Raw genomic sequence first — 18,160 nt, forward strand, 5'->3', positions numbered from 1 at the left:
GTTTGGTACACATAAAATGCTCAGTCAAGGAAGTACAGCTCTCATCTCTTCGTCCATCATCCCAAGCAGGTCCTGATGTTGACTTGGAGGCAGTTCAGTGTGATTCAGGAATCTCTATGGATCTAATAAATTTTGTGTCTTTTTCTCATTCAGAAAAATCATATATATGTCTCATCATAGTTTTAATTAAACTGCTTTACTGTTATACCAATGTTTTCACTTGACAAATGTGTAAGGCGCCACATATTTTCTCCATTAATTAAGACATTAAAACCCAGAAAGTCTGTTCCATGTATGATGAGGGCAAAATTACAGGTCCTCAGCAAAAGGGGTTTCCACTGACAGTGGGCATTTGTATGGGGTATTTATGTTGCCCTCAGGTATGCAAGATATTCATACTGTCGCACCCCATTCCCTCCCAAATAAGGATAATGTTTCTCACTCATCAAAATCACTGAACAGCTGTTGTCTATCATCACTGAGATGGGTTATTGTGGATCATCTATTACGTAGGTACATTACTATGGTTTTATGAATGGGGTTCTCAATCTCTTTGTGGACAAAGGATCACAAGAATGCACCACATCCCACTAGCACAACACTGAGGAAATTTCCTATCAGAGGCCATCTAATTTCACCATCTCCTTTCAGAGGAACAGTAACTTTTAGTAGCTTAAAATCTCATGGTCTGGGTGGTCCAGGACATGGGGAAAGGAATGGTCAAGGAGGGTGATGATCTGATGCGTTCTTGTCAGTTCTCTGTATTGATATCAATCTGTTGGCTTATTAAAGGTTGATGCTCTAATTTATGGCTTCCATCAGTCTATGCTTGGTTGATTTTGTCTGAAAACCTGCAAAGTGCGAGATGTGAGGCTAAGTAGAAGGTCCACCTTTTATTTAGGATTTAAGATTTGCAACAAAAGGGCAATCCATATGTGAGTGGGTAATGTATTACACAATCTTGGTGTATTTCCTGAGCTTTTGTGTTTGAGGGTGGAATTAAAAGGTATGAGAATTTGTGTTGATATATGTCTTAGCATTCTGATTTGTCAGACAGTTCAAATTTTCGTGCGAGACAGAGGGAGTTAAAATGGTCTTGCATGCAATGCAAGTAGGTTTTCAGGTGGACCAATATTCAAGTTTTAAACCTTTGAGACAGTTCAAAGCAGAAGTTATTATGTCAAATGTTTTTATATGGGTAATGTGCGTAGCCTTTGAGGGTACTGCTTTGAGAAACATGGGGTGGGATTGAGTTAGAGTGATTAGGTCACTATACTCAAAGCGGGATATCACCACTCATGTTTAAACATTAAATCTATGACATTTGTTAGCAGTTCTACTTATAATTTGGCATTTAAGTGATTTCTTTGGTGATAAGGTGAAAACTGAGAAATCAATCTAATGTGAAGCCCAGTGTGTAGCGTAATATACAATTTTAGGGATGATGTTTAGGGCCTGTAATTTATCAGTATATTTTGGAGGGAGATCATAAGATATGCTCAGGGATATTAGGACAAATTCAATCTTTTGAGGGTTCAGCTCAAGTTTCATTTGTGACATCAATGAGCACATGTCAGATATACATTTAGCTAGAGTGTAAAAGTCATCAGAACTTTCTATCGTCCAAAGCAGCTGTGTATACTCTGCATACTGATGAATTTCAATACCTACTTTAGAAAAGATTGAAACAAATAGTTTCACATACAGGTTGAACAGCAGGGTTGCTAGTATTGACTCTTGCCATACTCCAAATTGAACAATGGAACAGCGGTGGGCACAGAAAACAGTTCCACTTTTAATTCATTTGGATCTGTAGGGCAAGTATGTTTTAAAGCAGCTTATTTTGCCCTTGATACCCATCCTATTGCATAAATTGCAAAGGAGGATATTGTGTTTGAAGGTGTCATGGATAGGTCAACGAGGTCTAGTGAGAAGGAGTCATCAGTGACCTTCAGAACGGAAGTGTCTGCACTATGTTATGATGTAAACCCAAGTTGGTGCACTAGTTGATTTTCCACTGTGAATTTTCCCACTTTGGTAGACACACATGATATGACTTTAGTCGGGAAGGATATCTTTGTAATGGGTCTCTAGTCATTAAGAATATCACAGAAGCTTTGTTTTTTTGAAGAGGTTGAACAGAATCTACTTAGCTGTATCAGGGAAGCAGCTGCATGCAAAAGGGGATGTTTATGACATCCTGGCACAAGGACCGGAGGGCATCCGCATTCTCTTTGGCCAGAGAGAGCGGTAAGGTGTTTGTCTGAAATCTAGGGGGATGTTTAGAGCTTTTGGGATGAATTTATCAACAGAGATCCTAAATTGGGGGTGAAAGAGCACCACAGTGCTGAAGATGTTTTCCTGGCTAGTGGAAAAACTTCAGGATCTCAAAGGATAACAAGAAAGTCAATGTCATCACTGATTTTGTATTTTTGGGAGAAGTGATTAGCTACATTATTACTATTAAGAGAATCAGATGAAGTATATTTTAGCCATGTGTGACTGGTCAAAAGTCATTTGGAAAGCGCTTTAGGATTATTGATAGCATTCTGGAGTTTGAAACAGAGAAAATAGTGCTTTGTACTCTTTTCTTTCTTTACTTACAGCTGAGAGATGAGTAACAGAAGAAAGTCTCCTCCATGTACTCTCTTTGGCATGCATGAATTTTGTCTGAGTGTTATTGTCTCTGTTGAACCAATGTGCAGTCTCTTTTAGGATTGTTTTATTTATTTTTGTCAGGAGCAGGTTTATAAAATATCTAAAGTAAATCTTCATTGTAGAAATATAATTGTTCACTAGGGTCTTTGGAGAGAAGTTTATTAGTGACAGAGCGGAGAGTCTAGTTCATTGTGGTCAATGTGTTTCACATCTCAGTTTTGAGTACCTTCTAAATGTTTGAGCACTTAAATGATCTTCACAATCTCTAATAAGCTGAGCAAGTAGTGAGAATGAACTACATTGATTGGGCTGTGCATCCAGAAGTGACCAGTGTATGAGACCTGTAGGTTCAGGGTGGCAGTGGCAGGCACAGAGTGGGCAGTTAGATTGCTGCATTGAGTAGTACCATTCTGATTAGCAAATGATTTCAGTTGCTGGGCATAGGGCCGGTAGATTTACCTTACTGTTTTTGAGTCTTTGACATATTGCGTGAGATATTCTCATACATTTTAAGAAAATGCCTGGGGCTTATCAAGCAATGTGTTTTTTGTTGTAAGTGGGTATATTATGGTGTATTTGAGTGTATTCTATTGTGTCATCCAACATTAGAAGTCTCTTTGGTCTTTTAATGGGCCATAATGTGCCTTGCTCTCTAGGTTGCCAATGCCACCAGAAAGGAGTGCCTCTATGCCTGTGCCACCTTTGCCTGATGTTGTTATTGTAATTGTAATTATATAGCGCTAGCTACACCTGACAAAGCGTTGAAACGCTTTCAGTGAATAGCTCACCACTCTGGAACCCAAGGTGGATTAGTGGTGGGTTAGTAGAAGGAAGTATAAGTTGTTAATTGGGAGTGGTGGACATATGAGCCTGTTAGTTGGATGAGCAGCATAAAGAATGATTAGAGGAGGGAAGATTTTAGAAAGGGTTATATGGGAGTTCGTAGTAGTAAAACAAGTTTAGGATGAGTCAGAGAGCCTGCTAGTTGGATGAATAGGATAAAGGATGTATGGAGGAGGGAAGATTTGGAAAGTGTTGTTTGGGAGTTCATAGTAGTAAAAGTTTTGGGATGAGTCAGACAGTGGAGGTAGGGGGTATTTTGAAAGAGGAATAGGATGCGCCATAAAGTAGTGGTTTGGAGAGACTAGTTTTTTTTTTTTTTTAATAAATTTGTTATTGGTTTTACATAGCAGATAACAGTACAAGCGTTGGTCCGAATTACTACAGGATCACATTTATCTGAATTAATTTTACGTTTAAACAGCCAAAACCCCCCCATTTACACACTTAACTATCCATATAACACTTACAATATTATTGTTTTCTGCTGCGTTGCACATAATGTTGGGCTTGAGCTGGTTATCGGAGAGGCTCCCCCTATGGTTGCTATGGGACATCTGCTGTTTATGATCGCTCCCCAGGGGGGACTTGAGGTGTGCATTCTTGCGCTCGTTATCAGTAGGCAGTGGGAGTACCTGGTGTGCCCTGTGTTTTTACTATTTCTCCTATGTCGGTGTGCACATAAGGGTTGATCCCTTTTTAGGAGTGTGGGGGTAAGCTCTTCATCACGGTGTGCTTGTCTTAGTCATAACCTTTACTGTTACGACTGGTTATGTTCCGGTGAGTGTGGTTTAAGTGATGTAGGGGCCCCATCATGGAGGTTTGTCGTTGTTTTTCGCTTCGAGTTTGGATACCAGTGTTTCCCAGGTGTTGCACCCCGTGTGTGTCTGACCTTGTCGTGTCAGTTTTATGAGCACCTGGTGTTCTGTGCGGGCCCACTTCAGTGTGAGGGTATGCCAGGATTTCTGGTCCGGGGCGTTAGGTGCTTTCCATTGCATTGCTATCAGCCTTTTATACATCACGTAGGCTAGGTCTACAAATTTGTGTAGGTGTCTCTGTTTTTTTGCCCTTGTCCTCATTCCCAGTAAGCAAGATCTGGGGTCCGCTTCCAGCACTAGTCCCGTCCAGTCTGATAGTAGCTCCACCACCCTATTCCATTCTGTTTGCACCCGGGGGCATTCCCAGACCATGTGGTAAAAGTGGGCAGCTGATTCCGTGCATCTAGGGCATGTCGGTGCTGTGTCGGGGAACATGCGTTTCAGTCTGGCCGGTGACAGATACGTTTGATGTATGTAGTTGAACTGGGTATACCGGAATCTGGGGTTCCTCGATATCCCCCGGGCATGACTCAGTACTTTCGGCCAGTCTTCTTGAGGTATCGGGACAGGTAGAACAGTATTCCACCTCTCCCTGGCTCTTTCTAGGCAGGGTTTTGAAGATTTGCTTAGTATTTTGTATAGCCTAGAGATTGCTTTTGTTTGGGCATCATCCTGTAGTATGTGGTGTATTGTGGGGGACGTCTCTGGTTCTAGGGCTCCTGTTCCCCAAGTTTTTTTAATTGCGTGGCATATAGTGTGATACGATAAAAATTGACCAGGGTTCACATCCGGAAGGGCTTGGATGGCCTCAAATGGCATTAGTTTCCCATCTTCAAAACAGTCACCCACCAACCGTATTCCCGCCTCTGACCACACTCGAGATGAGTGCAACGTTGGTGTCTGTTGATCTAGGAGATACTCCAGTGGGACATACGGGGTGTATGGGACCGCCCCATGCCCTTTCTGGACATACCTCGCCCAGCATGTATGTGCCACAGCCAGTAGTGGGTTGGTGGATTCATTTTTGGGGTATTTATTTGCAAGCCATGTTAACAGGTGAGCTCCTTTTATCTGATTCTGCATCCATGCAGACTCAGCAGCCGACGGTCTGTGGAGCCATAACTGCAGCCACTGTAGTTGCGCCGCTGCGTAATAAAGCTCGAAGTTGGGGGCCCCCAGTCCGCCCATGTCCACCGGTAGCTGCAATGTAGATAGTGCCACCCGTGCTCTGCTACCCCCCCCATATGAGCTGCAGCAGCGTTGTATTTAGGTTACTAAAAAAGCTGCGTGGAAGGATGATTGGCAGTGCCACGAAGTAATATAGTAGCCTAGGCAGAATCAGCATGTTTTACGATCGCTACCCTGCCCGGTGGGGAGATCGGTAGTTTGTTCCAGAAGCGTAAGGATCTTTTCATGGAGGCTAGTGCTCTCCCCAGGTTGCCATCTCTGAGGTCTTCCGTGCTGTGGTATATGTGAACCCCCAGATATTTAAATGTTTCAAAGCACCATTTCAGGCGCCCACATGGTGCCACCTCCTGCCTTGCTGGTGGCCATCTTGACAGTGGGAACACACACGATTTGTCCCAGTTTACTGCTAGGCCAGATATCCTACCGAACTCCGCTAGGAGTGCCATTATAGAGGATAACGACTCCGTGCCCATCCGGGTATATATAAGAGCATCGTCTGCATATAGCGAGATTGCGTGGTATGTTCCGTTCCTGATTATTCCCCATTTATCTGCCATGGAGCGCACTTTGGCTGCTAGTGGCTCCATTGCGATCGCAAATAATATCGGGGAGAGAGGGCAGCCCTGTCTCGTGCCTCTTGATACGGGAAAACTGTCAGAGATCACTGCACCCGTTTTCACTCTGGCTTGCTGGTTGGAGTATAGTGTACGGACCCAGCGCACATAGTTAGGACCTATTCCCATCTGTCTCATTGTAGTCAAGATGAAATCCCACTCCAGCGTATCGAACGCCTTTTCGATATCTAATGACATCACCATTTCGTTATATGCTTCAGGGGGAGTATCCCCTATTACACTCAAGAGTCTTCGGATATTTAAAAAAGTGTTTCTCTTCGGGATGAAGCCGTTCTGGTCTTCATGGATTAGGGTATGAATGATGGGAGCGAGTCTATTGGCCAGTATTTTACCCAATATCTTACAGTCTAAGTTCAGAAGTGAGAGTGGTCTATAGGATTTGACGTCCATGGGGTCGCGGCCCGGTTTAGGGAGTACCACTATCATGGCCTCCGTCTGGGAAGGGGGCAGCAATTCGGTGGTCCAGGCTTCCTCGAACACCTTCAGTAGTTGGGGCTTCAAGCGGGGCGAGAATGTGGAGTAATACTCTATTGGGAGGCCGTCTATTCCGGGAGATTTATTCCTGGGCATCTGTGATAGAGCTAGGTCTATTTCCCCCGCTGTGAGGGGGGCTTCTAGTGTCTCCCTGTCTACTTGGGATAATTGCGGTAGAGGGGAGCCCCCTAAGAAAGACTCAAATTGTGTGGCTGTGCACGAGGTGCACTTGGTGTATAAATTCTTGTAGTAGTCTCTGAATTTTTCATTTATCTCTACCTGTGTGGTGGCCATGGTGTGGGCATCCACACGGATGGCTCCAATGGGAGAATGCTGTCTATCCTCACGGAGTAACCAAGCCAGCATTCTGCCCGACCTGTCGCCCTCCGTTTGCAAGCGCATTAAGTGATAGTTATAGTTGTGACACCGAAGTCTGCTGTCTGCTTTGTTATATTTTATGCAGGTTGCTTTTAATGTTGTGTAGGGGGTTTCCCCCCGTGCAGTTGCTATTTCCACCGATCTTAGATCCTTTTCAATTTTATTAATTTCCGTGTGAAGTGTGAGCCTTACTCCCCAGCTTGTATTGATGCACTGCCCTCTGATCACTGCTTTATGTGCGTCCCATTCCACGGCCCGTGAGTTTGCAGTTAGATCGTTTGTTTCCCAGTACTGCCGTAGTGTGGTGTTTAACGTGTCCACAAAAGCCGAGTCTTGAAGCGCCTCTACTTGTAATCGCCAGTTTGGGATCTCCCGTCGACTCCTGCCCCAGCCTAGTGATATTCTCAGCGGTGAGTGGTCTGAGAGTGTTTTCGCTAGGTATTCCATTCCAGTTACTAAGGCGACTATGTCCTGGGTGCCCCACATCATATCTATTTTAGTATGTGTTCTATGAGGGGCTGAGTAGAATGAATATTCCCTTTGGAGGGGGTGTCTTGTGCGCCATATGTCATAAAGCCTCAGGTCGCCCGCCCAGTGTTGCAGTGGGGTTATAATGTTTCTCCTTGCTATTGCGCTCGCTTGAGCGCTGAATCTGTCCATAGTGGTGTCTAGTATACTATTGAAATCCCCGCCCCAAACTGCCGGAGCTGATGGGTTTGTTAGTAATGTCAGTGTGAGGGTGCCCAAAAATCCTGCTGTGCCACTATTTGGAGCGTATATACCTATTATTGAAAGTTGTCTACCGTCTAGCTGGCCCTCCATTACCACAAAAATACCTCCTGGGTCTACTCTATGTGCTGTTTGGTGAAATGGGACTCTACCTGCAATCCATATCAATACTCCCCGTGCGAACGCGGAGTATGTTGTGCCTACCAGTTTTCCGCCCCATTTCGCACGGAGCTCCTGCAAGTCTGGTTCCAGTAAGTGTGTCTCTTGGAGGATAGTGATGTGTGTTCCCAGTCGCTTGAGGCGTGCGTGGATGCGAGCTCTTTTATTTCTTGTGCCCATACCCCTCACATTCCATGTCATTATGTCGTATTGATTACTGTTGTGGTTATCTTGTGGTGTCATGAGAGAGCGTGGAGTGGGTCTGCTTCTGTGTCTCAGTCTTGCTCGTTGGTCTTCCGATGGGTTGCCCCTCCGATTGTGCCATTGAGTATGTTTGCCTATCCCAGCAGTGCTTGCATATTTGTGATGGATCTATGGTGTGTGTTTCTATTAATTTACTACTACCCTCCCCCCAACTAATCCCCTCACACTCTTATCTACTAATATGAAACTACTTAACTCGTATATATATAAAAAAACCTGTATCCTGCTGGATAACCAGGGTGGTGTTTTCATGACGGTCTAATGTGGCTCATTTGTGGGGCTCACATCGGACCATAGACTTTGTCTGCTAATGCTGGTGGGCACCCCCGGAGTGTGTGTCACCCCCCGGTCCCCTCCCCACGCCCAACCACCACCCAGCCCCGCCAAGCAAGGATGAGTTCATGCAAAAGATACGCATTTGTTGAATAGGATGCTGCTTCTCCGGGGATCCGCTTCGCGCCTAGGACCTCCAGAACGTCCGACCACATCTCCCCAGAGTAACAGAACAAAGATGGTGTCTTTGGGAGTGGTCAAAGATCATCCGCCGCTCTGGGGGTGACCCTCGGCCCTCTTGAGTCATCTATTATAGTAGAAGCAGAGCTGGTCGTGTCCGAGTCTGAGTTGATCTCAGGTAGTTCCCTGATTACTTCAAAGTTGTTTCGTATCAGCAAGGGGGTTTCTTTCAAGACTTTTGCTCTTTCTTCCGCTACCTGTTGGGCAGACGGCTGAACCCTAGTACGCCTTTTGGATTGTTTCCTTGATGTCGAGGTCAACCATACTTCTCCCCCCTCCGCTTCGTCGGTCATGCGCGCCAGGCCTTTGGCATGTAACCACGTCCAAGCGTCTTCCGGGGAGTTAAATATGTGGGTGCGATCATCTGCTATCACTCTCAGCTTGGCAGGAAAGAGTAATGCATATTTAATGTTGACTTCACGCAGGCGTTGTTTGACCTTGATGTATGAGTTGCGTTTTCTTTGCACCTCTTGGGTGAAATCTGGGTATGCATTGATGGTTGCTTCCTCATAGTTGAATGGGCCTTTGTTGCGGAATTGTTGTAGAATTGCATCACGGTCCCGGAAGTTTACGAATCTGGCGATCAATGGTCTGGGTGGTTGCCCAGGGAGCGGGGGTCTGCCCGGGATTCTGTGCACTCCCGTTCTCCCGTGCCGCACGGGTGCAGGAGGTCCCGCAGCAGCTCACCAGTTCGCGAGCCGAGCACTCGCGGCCCATAGCCCCGGGCAGCCTCCGCCGACTCAAGATGGCGGGCGCTCCTCGCTCCGGGCTCCGGCTCCCAGTCTGGGAGGAGAGCTCGGGTTTGAAGCTCTCACCCGTCAATTCCAGGCTCTGTCGGGGTGCGACAGTTGAATCGAGGCCGCCACAGTGCCCCCGTCACCCCGGGGGCGTCCTGCAGGATATTTGTAGCAGATCCGGGATGGAGCGCTCGCACTAGGCGTCCATCCTGGTCGCCATCTTGGCTCCTCCCCTTGGAGAGACTAGTTAATTATTTTTTTGCTCTGCAGTTAGATGAAAATATATAAATATGTGTATACATAACTGCACACAAAACATTGACATACCTAGAGATTTTAAGATGATACACAAATGCAAAATAATCAGGCGATATAACATTGTACTAGGTAAAGTCTTATATGAATGGAGATACACACACACACACTATCTCTCTCTTTCTCTCTCTCTCTCTCACACACACACACTCATATGTATGTATCTCACACTCAGGCTTTCTATTTTTTCTGTAAGTAGTTTTTCCTCTTTTTAGCATTTTTATTTTTTTCTCTCTGCAGTGGGTGGGTGAATATATAGATATATAGCTGTATAACTACATATAAAAGAAGTACACACATACATACATAGAGATTTTAACATGATATGCATGTTCTTAATAATCAGGAGACATAACATTGTACTAGATGAAGTCCAATATGTACATGCACAGATATATATTTACAAACTCAGGCTTTTTATTTTGGCTGTAAAAATAAAGCAGTTTTTTAAATGTTCTTTTACTTTCTTTCGTTCTTTCTTTCTTTCTCTCTTTCTTTCTTCTTTCTTTCTTCCCTTCTTTTTTCTTTCTCCCCAAATATTTCAATAGTGAAACACTTATAGATATAATTGATGATGTGTTATTATAGGAAATAAACCCTAATATACAAGCATACATTCATCACCCTATATTTTATTAATGTATTGATCTACTTATATATGGATATAATGAGATAAATATATAGTGTGTATATTTTACAATTTGTTTGTTTATGTACTTTTAAAATGTATCTATTCATCTTTCATTTCTCTAGTAAGAATGAAAATGTATCTATACAGGTGACTTTTATAGAGGCTGTTGCTCATTGGATTTCTTCCATTGTGCAGGTATTTGTCATCCCGCTCCAGAGTCAACTTGGTGTACTGTTAAGAGGGACAAAAGGGTGACACAGGCTCTTTCCAAACAGTTTAATGTTGTTTGACTGTCTTTCTATGTATGCCAATGTATTCCCAGTAATTTTCATTGTTTCCTGGAAGGTCAGACATCACTTATGTTTCTAGCTCTGTCAGAAACCACGGAAGACTACAAGAGAACTGAATAATTGTTCTTTTCTTGACACAATCTCATTCCACTAAAGCCCCCTTTCTATTGGAAAAGGTGCTGCTGTTACTCCTCCATCACCCCTTCTTCCACTTACTCCACTTGATCCCATCGGGCATGGTCTTGAATTGATGTCCTCTTTGTGTGTGTCCCATACAACCCCTTTTTAGAGACGACTTTTGAGCTATACTACAATTTATAATGCTGAGATTGGCTGACTTGCTTTAGCAGACTTGTGTTTTGAGAAACAAATAAGTGCAAAATCTGGTTTCATTTGGGTGTCTCCTCTCTCTTTCAGAACTAGGCTTCTGTTATAGAGTCCTTGGCTATCTGACACGTCACGCACCCTTGATTCTATTGAGAAAGTGGCCTAGATGAAGTATGCCATTAAAAAGTCACAATAATTTGTGTCTCAGTCTAAGGCAGTCTCTGAATACAGTTCTAGTAGGAGCACTTCAGATAAAGCTCCTATTGGGCAGAGGGAAACAGCTAAAGACATTTATGAATGAGCTCTCCCGCTGGAACGTCAAGTTGGCTCTAAGCCTCCTGTGAAAGTCTGCAGGGAATAAAGCTGCCTAAACTGATGACTTTATCCCAAGTAGTCCTATCCAGAGCTTTCCCTTAAATAGAGATTTCCCTCTTAAACTTCCACCCAGTGACCTGCATCATAGCTGCTATAACCCCACTTTGCACATTACATCACAGTGTGTCATGATTCATTATCCATTCAGTTATTAAGATAATCACATTGCCTAATCAGAGAGATGTTTCTGCAGTAATCAAGCTTCTAACAGACAACTATTGTGCCAAAACTCAGCTCCACATTAGACCATTTTGTGCCAGAAATGATGTCACTGCCATAGAGTTGCGTGCTAGTAGACTGCCCTCTACAGATGACTAATGAAAACCTCTCTCCCCAACCTCCTCAACTAAAATGATGCTTATATTACACATTTATTGTTGCTCAAACCTGTCCCCATGGGAGTTTTACTGAACTTGGCTTCCATTACCTGTCCGTGTTTATATCCCACAAATGTGACACCATTAATGAAGCCTTGCCGGAATTACTTGACAGCAGAATCCCGAGCACGGAGCCCTCATCGTTCATTTTTTTCCAAACCAATTATAAAAGTAACCTGTTTCCTTTTTGTAGGTTATCATTTAATTTGAGACCTGGGAGCCTGAAAGATAGCAGATGCAGGATAATGGTGATCTGTCTCAATAAGCTCATTGGCATCTCAAAAAGAATGATATTTTCTGTTTTATGCGTTCACTATTTTTCTTTGACTGCTGAATTATGACTCTAAAGATGCTGATTTTCGCTCTTCTTTCTCTTGCAGTGTGACAGCGACAGTGACCAAGAAGAGAAGGTAAGCCCAGATGTGCAAAGTGCTAAAGTGTCCCTAGAACACCTGTGTGACGTCATCTTTTGCGCCGCGGCCATCTTCGCGTACGCACGTCGTCGTTGCTGTGTTTATGCTTTATACTCAATGATACATTCTTGAAATGGTGCAAAAACTTAGGGCCTTATTGAGAGTTTGGCGGATACATACTTCATCAAAGTATGAGTTATCCCATTTGCTGAATTAAAAGTGTCGCAGACTATAATTCACTAGTAATAGCAGAAGAACAACATGTATGTATATGACACATCTGATGCTCAAATTGTACATTGAAAGCTGAATTTTGGAAAATAAAACTGTAATTTAATTTTTAAGGCATAGTTATGAATAAATTGTACTTGGAAAAATGTTTAAGGACTTTGGATGTGGTAATTTACTTGCTGCTCATGTTGTAAGAAAATTTTGCAAAGCAGAAACTTGTTTTGCATTGGCAAGACACACCAGCTTTTGAGTGTAATTTCAGTGCCTCATTCGAAGCGCCTAGGATCATTTGTTTTTGATAACTCCATCTGTTTTGCTAAAAGTTATTCTAGATGTACAGACACTTCCAGGAATACACACTGAGAGGGTGCACTGATCCCTATAGTGAAGTATACGTAGTGTCCCAATGTGCACTTATAAGTGTAGGTACGAGTGCGAGGCGTTTGTTTTAACTGCTGTGGAAAACACATTTTAAAGTCCCAAGGTTGAATTTTTACTGACGACAGATTTTTAAGTGTTTGGAGTGGAGTACACCCTTCCCTTGCAGTTGAGTTTCCCTACTCATCTGAGGACATTTAATAATGAAGGTGTCTGGTGCACAACGCAGTTTGAACTTGCAAAGCCTGTGCAACCGACTTTGTAAATGTAAAATCTGAATACTTAATCCACGGTTGTGCATTGAGATCCCTAATGTATATCCAGTGAAAGAGGTGGCAAGGGGCATTCCTTCACATTTGCAATGCGCAACAGAATGCACAAATGCTTTACTGAATTGTTTTTCCGTTTATGGAGTGTTTATCATTCGCCAGGGGCAGGTGGTAAATAGTCACAAAATGTAAGCTGTTAAAAGTTCACAACTTACACTATGTGTAGGCTGCAGACATTGGGATGGGCCGCCATTGGTCCCACAGAGCTCTGCATGCACTCCCTGATGTCACATTCACATGATGCCACTGATTTTGACATTGTGGTCCCTGTCCCTTTAATGTAGACACATTGAGAATGCAAATACTAGGATGAAGACCTTTTATCCCTTGCACCCCCCTTCGCCAGAATGTACTACTTTTTCTAATGTGTTGCAATATGATTTTGCAACAAACTCATGCGTGATGCGATGGCTTTGGGCATCTTTCGGACTGCAAATGGATAGGCCGGTTGTACTGCAATGAAAATGTTACTGCAACCAACTATCTGTTGTTTCTACTATTGTCATTAGGTTCAATTATCAAATTTAACATTTTAAAGATATATAGTGCTAGTAACTGAATAATGTCAAGTTTATAATGTTGTATTACATTTATTGGGGTATGTAAAACAGTGCGACAAAGGGCAGTAGTTCAATCGACATAGCCACAGGCAACCTAGCCAATGTTTGAGGATACAGAGACACCCATGTATGTCCTAATGTGAGCTAAGCCAATGTGTGTGAATACAGAAGAAATCAGAAACTTATCACAGTGGGATGAGGCTAATGGGCGACAGACATACAATGTAGAATAGTAGGAAGACTGTGATAAAGTAGGTTTAAGCAGTCGTGGCTTACAGCGCTTAAAAGGGGCAGGTGGCTGTGGTGCGACAGGAAGGGAAAGGGGGAAGGGGAAAGAGGGATGGGGGACACATTAAATTATTATTTTTTTACAATGAAAAACGTACCTGATCCGCCGACCCGTGCAGTTCTCCTGTCCCTCATCGCTCTAGGCACAGGCTCCCAGCCTGTCCTGCGCCAATCCTGACCCTGCTCAAAGCAGCATCAGGATTGGCTGGGAGCGCCCAGGCAGACTGGGAGCCTGTGCAGGCTCTCTCAAGCCCTGCAACTGTGTGGCAACTGGCCCAAGACGGCAGGCCAAACACACATGCACTCTGAGGGGGGTGCTGAGCACTCCCCCTCAGTGCATGCCACCCACGTGGCCCCACCCCTTTCAGAACAAAAGGATAATAAACATGGTTTATTATACTTCTGTTCTGAAAGGTTTGCAGCTTCTCTGCTGAGTGAAGCTCCACCGCCCTTATGGAGGAGCCGCCCCTGAGTTTGAGACCTTTCTGAATTTTGCTAAAAAATAAACAGTCCAGAGTACGATGGGGGCTTTCTAAAGTCTCTGTCCATAAGACCAGAAAGCCTGTTAGCATGTCTTTTAGCGAGTTCCAGCTTAGCCAAGGAAAGCCCTTACTTTTGCCACCACTACTGTACATGGTGAGTGAGCTTAGTCATGCTACCCAACACAATGTAGATTCTTTGTGATTTATTTTCTTTTGTTATCATTGGTATGTGCTTTACATTTGTCCCTCCTTGGGGCGGTTTGGTTACCACCTTGGATATAGACTCTGTTACATGGCTAATTGCACTTTTGACGATACGTTTAATGCAAGGGAACTTCTTTTTCCTTTTGTGTCTCTCCTTCACGCTCATGCAGTGGCTCCTTGAATCGGCTCGCTTATGTGAAACTGTTTTATGTTTCATTTTCAACTTATGTGGCAAGAAAAGTCCGGTTAGGAGTTTACAACGCTAATAGCTCTAAATTGAGCAAATGCGAGACCCATTGCATTGCAAATGCTTATTTAAACTTTCAGCCATGCTGCACAGCAGCCGTGCTTCTGTAAAACATACCTAAAAGCATTAACAAAGCCAGTACCTTGCGGTGAGGCCTCTCGGCTTTGCCAGTGCTTGTATTATTTTTATTTAATCCCATCCATGTCCGTTGCTCCCCAGTTTGAACCCCATGCTTCCCCTGCTACTTCCATCCACTCCAAATCCTTAAAATGTTTGTTTTACATTTTTCGAAAGTCCCAACAGCTACCATTTGCAGTTGGGCTGCTCCACTATCACAGAGGCACTTTTTTAAAATTTACTGAACGAAGTGGCGCCCACCATTTTAGATCAGTATATAAAAAACTAAATAAAATGGTGCATGCATCATTCAGGCGTCGCACACATGCATGTTGATGTATACATGCATATGTCACAAGCTTGTGGCTGATTAATGACGTGGCCCGCTAATGTCATGACATCATGCCACGCACGCTGTCACGTGCGTGTCACGTCATCATGTCATGTTTGTTTTTTTATTTGCTGCTGTACAGCCTCGGCATAAAACTTTTTGCTTAATGAACATTGGCTAAGGCAACAGGGCACACAGGTGAGAGACACTGGCTATGACAATGGTGGTTTTAAATTGTAGTGTATTTGAAAATAAAAAGGTTTATGGTACCCCTGATTTTCAGACTACAATCACAGAAGACAGCACTATTTCTCCATTCTACAAAGCACGCCGTCCATAGTCTGCCAGCTCCAAAGCCCTCTCAGAGTTGCCAATTTGAATTCCGCAAGTGTAGCCCGTTATGGAATGTGAGACATCATCATTTGAGCAGGTCAAGCATATTTAGATGTAGACAAATGGGTCTTATTTGATTTCCTTAAAATTGGGAAACGACAGAAGTGCTCTCCGGAGAAATCACGTTCTGCCTGGCTTCCATGATGGACGGAGGTATGCGGGCGAGATAAGAACAGACGCTTGTCTTGCGCCTCTGTAGCTGAAGGACGGCAGGGACTGTCAGCTCGATGACATGTGCAATACCCATGTCATTTTAAACAAAGTGACCTGTGAAAAGTGCGCTCTGCTGTGACATGATAATGGGCTGTTGGATGGCAGACAAAGTACACAGCATGGCCGAGGCAGTGGATTACGCCTTTGTTTAACTGACAAGCGGGAGCGTCCTTCCGCCAGACGTGAGCATCATCAAATCTGAGCCTCGGGTGGCTGGCCCCTCAGGAGAGCTAGAAAATTCATATTATTTCTATGTACATGCTACATCTGACAAAATATTGGGTGGAAATCATACGCTTCACATCAAAATCTATGATGTACCTGTCTTCTGAGGTGAAATATCCTTGTCATTGGCTAATTCAAAATGTCTGAACCCAAATAAAAATGTCCACTCCCTCCCAATTATGTAGTCTGATCTAGATCTGTCCAAGCTTCACATACTCACCAAAATGAGGCACTCCATTTTTTGTCAGTGTGGAGGTGGTTAAAAATGTGCAAAGCTATTTCAAGTGTTTTTATGAAGCATCTTCAAGGAACGCTCCAGACTCTTGTAGTTTGCCCAATGCTTTCAAAGTACTGGGGTGGACGCTGCCCTGCTTTTAATGCCCCTGAACCTATACAGAAGTACTACTGTCCTGTAAATAGATTGTACTGAATTTTATTTCATTGTAGCATTTGTATAACACTTCTCTTCTACTAAGTAGACCTCACAGCACTTTCTGTTTGACAAAGTTAGTAGCAACTCATTTTGTGGTGCTTGATTTTTTAGAGTGTGTTTTAGTGACCGGTATTTAATAAGGTCATGGAGAACTTGTGACTGTGTTTAAGCATCGCAAGGAACATGAAGATGTGAGAAGAATTAAGTTACGCTTGCATACACCTACCATGCTTACCTTACGGTACTTACAATCTTTAATCGACTGTACAACAATATATTTTCATGATTTCTCTTTGTGAGTAGTTGTAGTTTGGCAGTCTGGTCTTAAGCAGGGTGCAACCTAAGGAAATCAAAAGAGGCAAACCGTGCCGGGGTCCATTGCCTCTACAGTCCCTTGAGAGGTGATGCTGCTACCCTGAAAAATCAGCCTCCATCATTTCTACTTGGGTCTACAGGGAGCTCCCAGTTTAGGAACACTGACAAAATATCAGAAACAAAAATATTGTGTGGACAGAATATCGTGTTAAAAACATCAAAGGCCAAAATATTGAGAAGGTAAATGCAAATAGGTATGTATAGATTTACTATTCCTAACTCCACATCTATGTACCTTGAAGATATATATATGTTGCCAAGGTACATACATAGGGAGTTATATATACAGTCTTTTGCCATGGTTTGGTGGCTCACATTAGCAGATTGTTGGTGTCCCAGTAGTGTTGAGCAGCAGGGAGCATAGGGTCTTCCAACTGCCCCAGATATCCTTGTGACTGGAGTCAGTGGGAGTCATGCAAGAAAGACCAGGGTTTGCAAAGCAGGGGAGTCTAGTGTTTGCTTTGTTTGTAATTATGCAGTATTTCCATAGCACACACTTAGCCAAAGGACAGTGAAGCACTGCACAGGATCATGACAAACATAAAGCCATCAAGTGAAAGGAGCAGTAGCTGGTTTGCTGGCTGTTAATGTCTTGTGATGTAGTGTTGTTTAAAGAGGTATTTCTTCAAATATTTTCTAAAATGGAGCAGCGTTGGGGTGGTCTTGCTAGATACAGGGATATTGTTCCAGATGCTGGGTGCAGAGCTAGAAAAGGCCTGTTGTCTTTTTTTTTTCTTTTTTTACATTTCTTAATCCATAGTCTAATGGTGTTCTTTTGGTCTTCTCCTCCACCGGCTATCTAAGTCAGGTGAGTGGCATCTCCTAAATGTAGTTTTCATTACAGGAGATGACCTTTGGGGGTGAGCTGGTTCCTTCAGCTCCTGAAACACCCTTTCAAGGTGAGTCATAGAGCCCTCCTCAGTCTGCAGATGTAAAGTTTTTATCTTTCTATCCTGTTTTTTTAATGGCATAGCACTAGGGATGCATGGATGGATGCAGGGTAGAGCTACCTATAAGAACAACCCCGTTATAGAACGTTCTCATGGTCATGGAATTGAAGTGGCACAAGGTAACAGAAGCACAATGATCAGTCAGATAACCTCAGGCATCGAATGCCAGCAACTCAGTCATTGGTCAGCTATAGAGCACGTAAGTTGAATGGAGTCCTGGGACGGCATGAAGTGTATTCTAATGGCCAGCTTACCTTTTTATGTATGATTCATCTCATTGATG

General features: G+C 43.5%; 1 protein-coding gene across 2 annotated transcripts in view; it reads left to right on the forward strand.

Moving 5' to 3' along the window:
- The window catches only part of AUTS2 (activator of transcription and developmental regulator AUTS2), a 1,924,915-nt gene that overhangs the window by 1,089,541 nt on the left and 817,214 nt on the right, over positions 1 to 18,160 (forward strand). For both annotated transcript variants that reach the window (XM_069226926.1, XM_069226925.1), the window contains exon 4: positions 12,089 to 12,118. Coding sequence is in view for 1 of the 2 variants with exons in the window: in XM_069226925.1 (XP_069083026.1) it covers positions 12,089 to 12,118 (30 nt within the window). In the remaining variant the exon portion in view is untranslated. The remainder of the gene's footprint in view (positions 1 to 12,088; positions 12,119 to 18,160) is intronic.

Source organism: Pleurodeles waltl, chromosome 3_2, assembly GCF_031143425.1.
Source record: "Pleurodeles waltl isolate 20211129_DDA chromosome 3_2, aPleWal1.hap1.20221129, whole genome shotgun sequence".
Classification (NCBI taxonomy): Eukaryota; Metazoa; Chordata; class Amphibia; order Caudata; family Salamandridae; genus Pleurodeles; species Pleurodeles waltl.